General features: G+C 46.8%; 1 protein-coding gene across 1 annotated transcript in view; it reads right to left on the reverse strand.

Moving 5' to 3' along the window:
* Positions 1-13,386, reverse strand: part of PRKCE (protein kinase C epsilon) — a 510,565-nt gene that overhangs the window by 176,213 nt on the left and 320,966 nt on the right. Inside the window, exon 7 of the mRNA XM_079940859.1 lies at positions 10,280-10,409. Within this exon, the coding sequence (XP_079796985.1) occupies positions 10,280-10,409 (130 nt within the window). The remainder of the gene's footprint in view (positions 1-10,279; positions 10,410-13,386) is intronic.

Below are 13,386 nucleotides of genomic sequence, written 5' to 3' on the forward strand. Positions count from 1 at the left end.
CCCCCTCCTTCCCAACCCAGGCTTGAAGAGTTCAAGTGAATTATGGAGCTGAAGATGCCCACAGAACCAAAGGCAGGGGTGTGGGGATGGGGGAGCATGTGCGCTGATGGGAGGGGACCTTTCTCAGACAATATAAACGAACGAGAAAGCTCCACCACAGCCTGGCCAAGGTGCCAAATCCATTAACTGAGTTATTACTAACAATGCCTGAAAATCCTCAGAGCCTCCCAGACTGCAGGCAGCAGCACTCAGCTCTGAATCCTCTGTCCCACTCCCCTTAGCAACAGCTACCCTTTGACACACAGCCCACCTCACCTGCACCTGCCCACCAACTTCATGCAAGTCGTCTTCTGTCTCTTCTTGAGGTGACAGAAAGGACAAGAATGAAGCAACGAAATGAAGAGAGAGAATTTCTCAGCAGGGGCAGCTTATCTAGGTGATTTAGTCACTGGCGCCCCCTGGTGTTGTAACGCCAGACCTGTCCATCCTAATGAAACAATTAGCTCAGGTTGGCTGGTCAGCAAGATAGGATCGGTCTTCGGAGACTTTGTTTTTCATTTTTTTAAATTCTGTTATTTCCCTAGGAGAACTGTCTAGTTGTCCCAATAGGTTAAGTTAAAAAAAAAATCCAATAACATGTCAGTTAAAATGGACCACATGAAAAAGCAACTTTGAAAGTTCTTTGAAAAGTCTGGAAACAAGAGGGCAAAGTTGGCTGAGGGAGAGGAACTTGACATAATTTAGGCAGCCACAGTGGGGCTCCTGGAAGCTGTAAGGTGACACCCAGAGGCTGCAGATCAGTAAGAGAAAGTGGATGTGCCAGTTGGAATCAAAAGAAAGGGGAAGTCAGAAAGAGAAAAACAAATACCGTATGCTAACACATATATATGGAATCTAAGAAAAGAAAAAAAGGTCATGAAGAACCTACGGGTAAGACGGGAATAAAGACACAGACCTACTAGAGAATGGACTTGAGGATATGGGGAGAGGGAAGGGTAAGCAGGGACGAAGTGAGAGTGGCACGGACATATATACACTACCAAATGTAAAACAGATAGCTAGTGGGAAGCAGCCGCATAGCACAGGGAGATCAGCTCTGTGCTTTGTGACCACATGGAGGGGTGGGATAGCGAGGGTGGGAGGGAGGGAGACGCAAGAGGGAAGAGATATGGGAACATATGTATATGTATAACTGATTCACTTTGTTATAAAGCAGAAACTAACACACCATTGTAAAGCAATTATACTCCAATAAAGACGTTTAAAAAAAAAGAAAGGGGAAACGTTTGGGGCAGACAAACCAGCCAAATCACCCCCCTTCTGCACTCCTCTGCCCCATCCCGATTGGTGAGCACCCAGGCCCAGTGGCAAGGCTCCCAAACCCCTCATAGCTCGAGGCTGCCCCTAAGGCTTCCCTTTCCAGGCAGCTTCATATTGTTCATTTTCAACTGTTCCACCTGGATGAACTGCACTGGGAAGAAACAGAGCTGCCCTGCTGGGGCTCTTCTAAAAGGAGGATCATTACAGTACTACTACCTAGTTTTTCATCACATATTCGTTGAGCTCCTACTCTGTGCTGGGTGGTACTGCAGCAGCAGTGTCATCCTCAGGACAGACGGGGGCTCGAGCACTCTGACCTTCATTTTGGTTTCCATGTTTCCACCCTTTTCATAGCTGAGATTAAAGCGAGGGTTGCAATGGGGCAAGTCAGGCTGTTGGGATTTCTCCCAAAGCAAGCGGATGACACTGTCAGAACAATCACAAAGGGAGATGGGCAGGCCTATGTGCCCTGCAGAAATCTCTTTCCATGAGGGTTACTTGGCCCTAGAGGGTAAGCCAGGGCAGTGGTTTGATTTCGTAACAGATTAGTCAGCCAGGCCACGCTCAGAGGCAGAGCACACACAATTCTGAACAGGAAATCGTGTGCTTGTGCCATGGAGGTTGGCAGGGGTGGGAGAGTGACTGATGCAGAGTCCTGGGCAGAAGATGAGAACAGGAGGTTAGAGGGGAGCTCCTTGGGGGTTAAACTGGGCACCAACTGTCACCAGATAGAGACTGGGCACTGGAACCACCATTCAAAGCTTTCCAGAAGCAATGACTGGCCAACTGTCTGCTACGTGGCATTCCTCGGACGAAAACTCTGACTGAGTCTCCCACTGACCTTCCACTTATGATGCGGGGCATTTGTCATGATCCCCAGGCATTGCCAGCTGCTACTGCAAGGATTCAGAATCAACCAAGGAGACTCCTGTGGCATTTCAGTGCTGAGCAGGGAACTGCTTCTTCCTCCCCTGCCCTCTAGGTATAATTCGTTACCTACCTAGAACATCTTCCCCTGCCCTCCTTTCCAGGTCCTTCTCCTCCCTCAAGGTGTAGCTCAAGCCCCATTCCCTCCAGCAAGCCTGTCCTGACCAAGTTCCTGTTGGCCTCTCTTGCCCTTGAACTGCTCACACGTATTTCTGATTCACTGCTTGAATTGTTGTCTATATTTAACTTATGTTTTAATGCCCAAGTAGAGGGCAAGTTTCTAGAATACTAAAGTGATATTTTATCTCCAAGTTCTCCCTGATGTCTTGCACAAACCAGGATGCCATGCTTTCCAGTGTATTCTAACTCTGTGGAAATTAGTTAACACATAGGCAGCAAAAATGACCAGACCCCAGCAGATAATAGGTAACTGAAATCCTGAAGTCACTACACAGGCAGTTTCTGATCATGCAAAATTAAATGTTGAGGCACGAGAAGGCGAAGCAGGCAGTGAACATGACTTATGTAAAAACAAGCAAGCAACAAACAGACGAAAAGTGTCCTTCTGTAATTCCCTCCTTATGTGGTTCAACCACAAAAGATAGGGCTTGAAGTTACTACAGGACTTCTATGAGCATTTCTTCATAATTATTCATACAAATGCATGAAGATGCATATATGAGGATGTCTGCAGCAGCATTAAATGGTGAGGACACAGAAACAAGTAAATGTCCATCAAGAAGGTAAGCTTTAAATAATGTATGGAATGTCCCATGATGTGGAACATTAAGCAGCCAGTAAAAAGAATGATGTAACCTTGTATACGCTGACTTGTAGGAAAAGCAAATTACAGAACAATGCCTATAGCATTTAATTAACAAACATTTGCTGAATGCTAATGTGTCCGGCACTGTTCTAGATGCTGGGGAAACAGCAGAGAACAAAACAGACCAAAAAAACCTCTGCCCTCATGGATCTTATATTCTGATTAGGAGAGAAAGAAATAAACATAAAATATAGGTAATTTAAGTTATTAGAATGTGACAATTGTTTTAAAGAGGAAAAAAAAGCAGAGGAAGGTGAAGGAAGTTAAGAGATGGGAGCTTCAGTTTGTAGAAGGGTAGGCCTTCTACAGAGAGAAAGTGATCACATTTCTGTGTGTGTGTGTGTGTGTGTATGGTGGGAAGGGGGGTGGGCAGCTTCTAAGTTGGCTTATAATAATCTCCACCTTCTGGTATCTGACCCTTCACACCATTCCCTCCCATTAAATGGGGGGCTGGATGTAGTGATTCTCTTTTAACGAACAGAAAATATCAAAAGTGATGGGGTGTCATTTTTGAGATTAGGTTACAAAACAGTACGGCTTCTGTTTTGGGCATCCCCTCTTGCTTTCCTGTTGGCTTGCTCTGAAGGAGACCAGCTTCCATGCTGTAAGTTGCCCTCTGGAGAGGCCCATGTGGCAAAGAACTGATGTCTCTAGCCAACAGCAACATGAGTGAGCTTGGAAGGGATTCTCTTCCAGTTGAACCTTCAGATGAGACCAAAGCTCCACCTGTCAGCTTGCTGCAAACTCACGAGAAAACCTAAGTCAGAAGCACTCAACTAAGCTGCATTCAGATTTTCAACCCAGAGAAACTCTGAGGTAATAAATATTGGTTGTTTTAAGCCACTAGGTTTTGGGATAATGTGTTATGCACCAACAGATGCCTATTACAGCGTATATGTGTGTATATAAGTATTCATGCAACAAATGCACACAGAAAGGCTTGAAAGGATCCACAGCAAATTGTTAGTAGCAGTTAAGGCTGGGGATGGATGTGGAAAAAGAACACAAAGGATTTTAATATTTTTTATACATATGCTTAAGACTTAAGTCTTGCTTGAATCTTTCCTAGTGAGAATTATTTATGTATTATTTGTGGCTTTGCTTGTTTGTCTTTTGGCCATGCTGTGCGGCATGAGGGATCTTAGTCCCCCGAGCAGGGATTGAACCCATGCCCCCACCATGGAAGTGCGGAGTCTTAACCACCGGACCGCCAGGGAAGCCCCTTGTGTTTTTTTTTTAATTCTAAAAATACGAATAAAAGTTGAAGAAATGACAAGGAACCTAGCTGTCAAAAAATAATAGTGAAGGGCTGATATTTTCAAAAATGATGAGAATAAAAATCCTTTTTCATGTCTCTAATGTTTTTTAAATATCCAAAAAGGAAGGAAGGAAGGGAGAGAGGGAGGGAGGGAAGGAGGGAGGGAGGGAGGGAGGGAGGGAGAGAGAAGACCTTTCCTTCCTCCTACCTTTATGGCTCTTGCAGCCACTCCACGAGGTATATACAGCTAAGATCACTCTGTTTTCATTACTTTCATTATAATTCTCAGAAGGTAGGTGGGCAGTTGGGGTCACCTGGCCAATGGGCCTTGCCTGTAATTGCCCAGCCAGGCAGTGACAGAACCAGGACAGACCAGTTCCCTGGACTCCTAATCTGGGATCTTCACTGGCCACAGTTCTCTGCCTAAGGGGTTTCCCCTAAACAAGATGGCCTGTTCTTCATTACCCATGGGACAGTGACACTCTGCCCCTTAGCCCACAAAAGCAGGCTCGGATCACAGCTGTTACCAGGATAGGATCTGAGAGAGAGTCAGGAAGCCAGGAAGGAGATTCTTCAGGAATTTCCAGGCCAGAACTTTCCCACCTGTACCTATCCTCCACCTCGGTACAGAGCTGCAGTCAGAGGGGACAGGCAGGAGTAGGGAGCCCACCGCAGATGGGGACCGGCAAACCAGGAGGGCACTGTGGATTGTGAAAAGAGGTCTGGCTTTCTGTTAAATTGCCCTTCGGTGCCTGATGACTTCAGGGCGGCTGTGCTGGAGACATGAGTGTGAGTTCATGGGCAGAAGAGAGGCGGACAGTGACCCACAGGACACGTGAGAACCCCACATCTTCTTTAGAGAAGGAAACACACATCCTAAGGTATTGGGAGTCTCTACCTCCACACGGAAATAACTCCATGAGTCAATGGAAAAACAAAACACAGGTGCAAAAGGACCCTAGGGGGTTCACTGCAGGTGGTCAGGTTGGGGAAGCAACACAGTTCAAATAAAGTGAAGAACAAAAAGGGTTCAAATGCCTCAGTGACGCTAATATTTGAACGTCTGAAGCTGATTTCTGGACTAATAGTGGCTGAGGGCTCAGACAGACCCTCAACGAGCCTGGAGAGAGACACAGCAACTGCGCCAGCACTCAAATCATAAGACAAAAGACAGGAGGGAATTCCCTGGCAGTCCAGTAGTTAGGACTCCGTGCTTTCACTGCCGAGGGCACAGGTTCAATCCCTGGTCAGGGAACTAAGATCCCGCAAGCCACGTGGCACAGCTAAAAACAAAAACAAAACAAAACAAAAAAACAAAGGACAGGAATGAAATATTTTGCCTTATCACTTAGTGCTGGTGTTTTTCTGCCCTGATTAAGGACTCAGTTACCAAAAATAGCCCGTGAGCATCCTCCAAGCGTCTGTCCCCTCTGGGCTGTGGGAGGGAGGTGGCAGCCCGGAGGACAGAGGCATCCCAACAGGCCCCTTGTTGTATTCCCTTTGCACACTGTTCTCCATTCTCCACCAGTAAAAAGGGGGTAATTATGTTCCCTCGCCCTGGCTGACAGAGGGACGATCCCTGAAAGAGTATATGCACCACACTTGAACCCATGTGGCTCAGGCAATTTTAGGCTGAAGGGAGAGTGACCAGGACAGTCTCATGGATCCTTCCCTATAGACCCAGGCTCGAGAGAAACTGGTTTCACTAAAAATACCTAAACCGATTATCGCCAGGAGCGGGACAGGCAACAAAGCTGAAGCCAAAGGACCAGCAGGCCAAGTGGCTGGTGTCCCACCACGACCAGGGGATAGGGGCTCCAGCCCAGGAGGCCAAGCCAGCCTGATCCAGCAGAGGTGAGGATCTGACGGAGTCTCCCCGAGCAGGAGAGGGCACGGAGCACGGGTCAGAGCCAGGGCAGGAGCCCGCTGCCTGAGTTTAACTCCAGCTCCATGGGGACTTGCTCTGGGACCCCGGGCAGGTAACTAAGTCTTGATTTCCTTTTCTTAGCAATCATAGGAGCGGAACCAGGCTTAGACCCAGACACGAGGGGCCCCTGCCCTGGCCCTTCCTGGCCTCTTCTAGTCATCAAACTCTCCACAGGGTAAGGGGCCGGCAGGGGCAGAAAGACTTGAGGTTGAAAAAGGATCAAAAGTGAGAAGCAAACACAGGGGATTGGCGGGGCGTGGGGGGCAGTGAAACCACTCTGTATGATACGTGTCATCATACATTTGTCAAAACCCATAGAGTATCCGACACCAAGAGTGAAATTAATGTAAATTACGGACATTGGGTGATTATGATGTGTCAATGTAAGTTCAGCGACTGTAAGAAATGTATCACTCTGGTGGAGGTGGTGATGGTGGCGGAGGCTCAGTGTATGTGGGGTCAGGGGGTATATGGGAAATCTCTGTACCTTCAGTTCAGTTCTGCTGTGAATCCAAAACTCCTCTAAAAAAATAAAGTCTATTAATTGAGAGAGAGAGACAGGAACAGCAAGAGTAGGAAAGGAGCAAGGAGGAAATGGCCAAGTCATGGTAGCAGAGGAAAAGGACAGGGAACATTTGCGAACTTTTGCTGGGGGCCCTAAATTCTGAACAGCCTCTACCTTCTCGTCTCTGTGTGGCCTGACCCCCTCACGTTCCCCTGGGCTCCAGTGAACAGGAATCCTTGCTCTAGGCAGCCTCGTTCATCCCATCCTTTACTTGAGCAGGCTTGAGAGTGTTTCCTGCCAAAACAGAGCTGAGTACACCATCCCTGGGCCCTGCCTTCTCCCGGGGTCATCCAGGGACCCACAGCCCTAGTTGCTGCGTCTGGGCATCTGGGCTGCTTTCTAAAGATATCAATATTTATGATATGACGAATCTTCATTTAGATTCCCTAGATAGATCAATAATTAATAGATTTACTAAAAACCAGACATGGCTTCATCAGAGTCCCATCCAAAGCAGGCACTCTGCTTCCCAGCAACCCCACTCAACTTTCCAAAAACTGCATCACTCCTCTGAAAACATCTGAGATTCCTGCTGCATTGTTTTCTTTCTCTTCCTTTGTTTTAATGTCACGTAATGGCAAAAAGGATTTCGAGTAGGCCCTGTTTCTTTCAGGTCACGTGCTAGAATTCTAGAAAGGGAAATGTGAATGTCTGGGAAGCTCACACAGGACACGAGATGTGTCAGCAGCAGCACTTCCTCCTGTCCTGGGGCAGGTCGTCCTCATTTCCCGCGACAGCTGTTTCCAACCCTGCTCACGCCTTCCACACCACCCCCACTTCTCACCTCAACTTTGAACAGGATCTCCTGTTTCAGAAATCCTTATTTTTATTTGCAATGCCCTCAAAAGATTCAGAACTTAAATGATCACTCTGCCTAATCACCTCCTCCTGGACTCCCTTCCCCAACATAGGACACATATCTGTACCCTGGCCTGGCCTTGAGGCTTTCCTTCCACTGGGAGAAGGGGTATCCATCTCTCTGTCCCTGTTCTGTCAATGGTCCCCTGTCTCTCCTGGCTCACCATTTCCACTGTCTTTTTCCTGATTATATAAAATAACCTGAAAATACTTCACCCTCCATTCTCACTTCAGCCTCTGCACTTGGGCATCCATCCCCACTGCCCCACCAAGACAGCTCCTGCTGAGGGCACTAGTGGCCTCCCTGCTGTTAAATCCAACCCCATGTTCCACTTTTTTTTAAGTTTTATTGAAGCATAATTGACCTACAACACTATGTTAGTTCCAGGTGCACAACACAGTGATTCAATATTTCTATACATTACAAAATGAGCACAATAGGTCTAGTTACCATCTGTCACCATACAAGGATGCTACAGTATTATTGAGTCTATGCCCCATGCTGTACATTTCATCCTTGTGACTGACTCACTTATTTTGTAACTGGAAGTTTTTACCTCAATCTCCCTTACCTATTTCACTCCCCCCCTCCCCCTCATCAACCACCTGTTTGTTCTCTGTTTCTATGTCTGTTTCTGTTTTGTGTTTGTTCACTTGATGTTTTATAGATTCCACATATAAGTGAAATCATACAGCATTTGTTTTTCTCTGACTTATTTAACTTAGCATAATACCCTCTAGGTCTATCCATGTTGTCACAAATGGCAAGATTTAATTAATTTTTATGGCTGAGTACTATTCCATTTTGTGTGTGTGTGTGTGTACATCTTTATCCATTCATCTATCAATGGACACTTAGGTTGCTTCCATATCTTGGCTATTGTAAATAATGCTGCAATGAACACAGGGGTACATATATCTTTTCAAATTAGTGTTTCTATTTTCTTCAGGAAAATACCCAGAAGTGGAATTGCTGGATCATATGGTGGTTCTATTTTCCCATGTTCTACTTCTTACTTTAATAACTTCTTGGAACCATTTGGCACTATCCATCATTTCCTTCTTTAAATTTTACTCTCTACTCTTTCGGCTTCCATGATGCCATCCCTTGCTACTTTTCCTCCTACCTCTGAGGTCTTTCCCTCCCAGCTCCTTTGCACACTCATCCTAGGATGCTGGTACCCCACCCCACCCCCCAGATTCCCAAGTTGTTTTCTTCTTTCTTCACACTCAAGGTACTACCCTGGGGATGACATCTACTTTATAGGTTTAACTACTACTTAGACACTGACAAATCCCAAATCTAAATGCTCAGTCTAGACTTCTCCTCGGAGTTTCGATGAGAACGTCCAACAGTCAGACAGCTCCACGTAAACTTCCCACAGGCACGTCAAAGTTAACATGCCCCCAGCTCAACTCCACCATCACTGCCTCCAGCCCTGCCCTCCCTCACGTGTTCCCTGTCTCAGCGAGTAGTGTCGCCATCCTCCCAGCTGGATCTCGTCACTACAGCCAATAAATCACTCCTCGATACCTCTTAAGTGGGTTTCCTTCTTTATTCCCACTACAGCCAGCACCTTATTTCCAGTCCTCATAATTTCTCATTGGGATCCCTTCAATGACCAATTGGTTCATGGCTTCAGCTTTCCTTCTTATACTTTATCTCTTTCTCCAATTTTTCCACAATAGGTATTTATCAATAATACATTCACTAATAATAACATACTGATTTTATAACATAAAGTAATTTCATAAAATTTAATGTTTTTCATTTTTTAATTAAATTTAAAATAATAAAACACTGTTTTAAAATAATGTCCATGAGACGTTCCTGCCCAATAGTTCATGGTTGTCCAACTCTGTGAGCAGGTTGGGACCAGCTTGCGAAACTGGACACTCTATCCAGGCCCCCAGGGTATGTCCCCACCTCCCCATATTACATACCATAACCTGTGCCACTTAGCACACTCATTTGAGCAGAAATCAATTCACAGGCAGGACAGCAGGAAACAGAGGAAGAAACTCAAGACTCAGAAGTCAAGGTTCAAACCCTACTTCTGCTCACAAGCTACATGACATGATCAAATTACTTAGTCTCTGAGCTCGTTTCCTCATGGGGGCCATGGGCATAATATAACATCTATCACAGGCCTACAAAGGATCAATAAGATGTGACAGTGCTTTAGCAGGGTTCCTTCCAAGAGTAAGCTCTGAACCACAGATGGTGACAGAAGAATCTCTATGACTTATTTCAGGGCCCACCTCTGAAAACTTTTCTTCCCTTCTACTCTAATGTATTTTTCCTTAAATTTCTTCTGCACTTTCATAGGCTCATCTTGTCTCCCCAGCTTGTTCACTATCTTAAAAGATGGAGCCATGCCTTCCTTCTTCTGGTTCCCTCTACAGAGTCCCTTGAATGGCCTCTGCACAGAGACTGCTTAACAAATGCTCGGAGTAACTAATAAGGGCTTAGCGAGGGCTTGGGCTCAGTCCTCTGGCCAGGCCTGGAACGCGCTCTCAAGGCTACGAAAAGATTCTTTAAGAGGAGGGACATCGGGGTGCAGGTGCGGGGGGAGGAGGCCAGGACCAGCGCCTTACCTTTGCACTGCAAACCCTGCCGCAAGAGGCCCCAGAGCAAGGAGCCGCAGTGGTCGCAGAAGGTGGGAACCTTGTAGTTGTGGATCCCGAACTTGTGGGGCATGTTGACACTGAACCGCTGGGAGCCCACCTGCAGGGACGGCAAAACACAGGGTCACCGCTCAGCTCCTTGCTCTGAAAGCTGCCCTGGGAAAGAGGTGAAGAGAACCTCCCTGCTGGGACCCTTATCCCACTCTCTCTGCTGCCCTGCTGGACTCTGCTCCCCCACCAGTCCCCTCCGGGACTCCAGACCTCCAACTCCCATGGCACACAGCACTCAACCTGTACCTCACATTTTGACCTTAAAGAACTGTCATTATGTGCTTTTAATGCTGCTTGAGCACCAAAGCCTAGCTAGGCAGAGTCTTTCTGCAGCCTGATGGTGGATGTGGGATTCTGTGAACACCCAAGAACCCAGCACAGCCGTGGAAACTGTAGGTCATCAGTTAGGACCAACAACCACCACGATGGAGATGGCTAACACTGAGTGGTGACCACTAAGGGCGCTGAGGCATCGGTGCTGACCACAGGCCAGGCACCACCAGCTCAGTTAAACCTCACCGCCACCCTACGGGGTGCGCGCGAGTTTACAAATGAGGAAATTAAGGAACAGGGAGATTAAGAGATGTGCCTGCAGGCGGGTGCGTGGCAGAGTCAGGATTTGAGGCTGTGGGTCTGAATTCAGGGCCCAGGCTTTTTAACCACTATGCTGCCACTCATTATTTAAAAGGAGTAAAGAGAAGGTGGCAAGACGGAAGGGCAGAGGATGGGGGAGAGGAGTCCAGGCATCTGATCTGCAGGCCTGGGTCTGCCACCAGCCCCCTGTGAGGTCTCAGGCAAGTTTCCTGACTTCTCGGGGCTTTGGATCCCTTATCCAGCAAAGAAGGATGACACCCCCAACCCACCTAATACGACAAGATTGTGGGGTCAATGACACGCTGGGGGTAGAGAGGTGGGAAACATTAACGGAAGCAAGACGTCAGCAGGGGTCTCCCTCTGCCCTCTAAGAGACGCTCTCCACCTACTGATACATCTCTAGCCACACGAACAAAATCTGCCCCTCTCAGGACAGCAGGGCACCATCACCTGAGAGCCCCTGGGCTCGAGAGAGCATCACTCTTGCTACTCCAGGCATTAGGGACAGCGCACAGCAGAGGAGCTGTCCTTGGCTCACTGCTGCCCGGTGAGTGAAAAGCCCTCATGGGGGGGTGGGTGAGAGCTGGGCACAGACATGAATGTGAACACAAACACCGAGGTATGTCACACACACCCTCAGGGTCACTCAGCTTCATATCAACCTCCTTATCACCCGGCAACAGGAATGGCTGATCCTGCCGCTGCACCAGCATCTTACTGAGCCCTGCTTGAGGTGCATCGGCTGTCTACTGTGCACTTACTCCAGCACTAGCATCCCAGTATTTACTGAAAACAATCGTGCCCACCCCTCCGTAGATTTGCAGCATACGTGTGCCTATTTGTGAATATAAATAAACCTGTAGAGGTTCGCAGTTCATAAGATTTACGAGACTTTTTTTTAACTTACTGAGACTTATGAGATCCTTGAAAGCAGGAATCATGTATTCCTCTTTATTTCATTGGGACATGGAACAATTATCTGACCTACAGGAAGTGCTCAATAAACGCTCAATAAAATGTCCATAAGAAGGAAGACAGACAGACAGCAAGCTAATCATCTTTTTCTTTCATTTACTTAAACTAATGAGGGTAACAACATACTTCGGGTTATGATCCTAGACCAGGAGCCAGGAGACCCGGGTGACAGTGACTTGCAATTTCTACCCTGTCAGTAGAACCTCTGTAAATAATTTTGGTGCTTTGTACTGTCTGCCCTCCAGGGACATGGGACACTCAATCTAAGCCTCGTCCCTTCCTGATTTCCAGAGATGGCGGGAAATCAAAAGGAGATAAAAGATGGAAATGCTTTGGATGTTGAGATGTCACTTGGCTGAATTCTTTTTAAGAAGCAGGTAGAAGATCTCTATAGGTGACTCCTTCTAGAAGCCAAAGTATAAACCCATTTGATTATAAACACAGCTGATTATAAATCCACCCAAGGCCTCTCTGACTCCCAAATCTAATGGCCTGATTATACAGTATTTATTTATTTCACCGAGAATTAAAATCATGTATTTGAAATCAATTGTTATGAACACAGATAACTTCTCTACTTAGATTCACACCTGTCATCTTCCCCAAAAGGTTTATTTTTATTTTTATTTTTTTATTATTTTTTTTGCGGTACGTGGGCCTCTCACTGTTGTGGCCTCTCCCGTTGCGGAGCACAGGCTCCGGACGCGCAGGCCCAGCGGCCATGGCTCACGGGCCCAGCCGCTCCGCGGCATGTGGGATCCTCCCAGACCGGGGCACGAACCCACGTCCCCCGCATCGGCAGGTGGACTCTCAACCACTGCGCCACTAGGGAAGCCCTCCCAAAAGATTTTTACATCTGTTAGTAGAACCACTCTTCTAATCACTCAGGAGAAACCTGGCTTCAAGTCGAATCTTCTCTCTTCCTTACCCCTAACAACTTCTCTAACAGTCAATCTAACACTAGTTTCTAAGATTAAGAGAACACAGTGGTCAAGGGCTCAGACTCCGGAACTGACTAGCTGGATTTGAACGTGGCTTTTTCATATACTGGGCTGTGAGGTTTGGGGCAAGTTAATTTGACCTCTCTATGCTCCTATTCTCTCTGTTGGAAAGTGAAGGTAATAACAACATGGATTTCGTTAAGGTTGTTAAGGCTTTAAAAAACATACGATAAAGTGCTTAAATCAGTGCACAGCAAGTACTCAATGAATGTCAGCTATTATTGTTATTACTGCGGTTCTTTCAGGCTCCTGAGTGTTTCTTAGATTTGCTAATTCCACTCCATTTCCCCATCACCTCATAAAGATAAGGTTCCCGCTTGCATGTTGTGTCTCTTACTATTTAAGAACTGTGTGGATCCCTTGACATGCCAGTGAGCCCCTTCACTGTTCCGATGAGATAATGACATAAAATAACTCACATTTTCCTTGTGGTCTTTCCTTTGGGGATCACACAGC

This window comes from Stenella coeruleoalba (genome assembly GCF_951394435.1).
Source record: "Stenella coeruleoalba genome assembly, chromosome: 13".
NCBI lineage: Eukaryota > Metazoa > Chordata > Mammalia > Artiodactyla > Delphinidae > Stenella > Stenella coeruleoalba.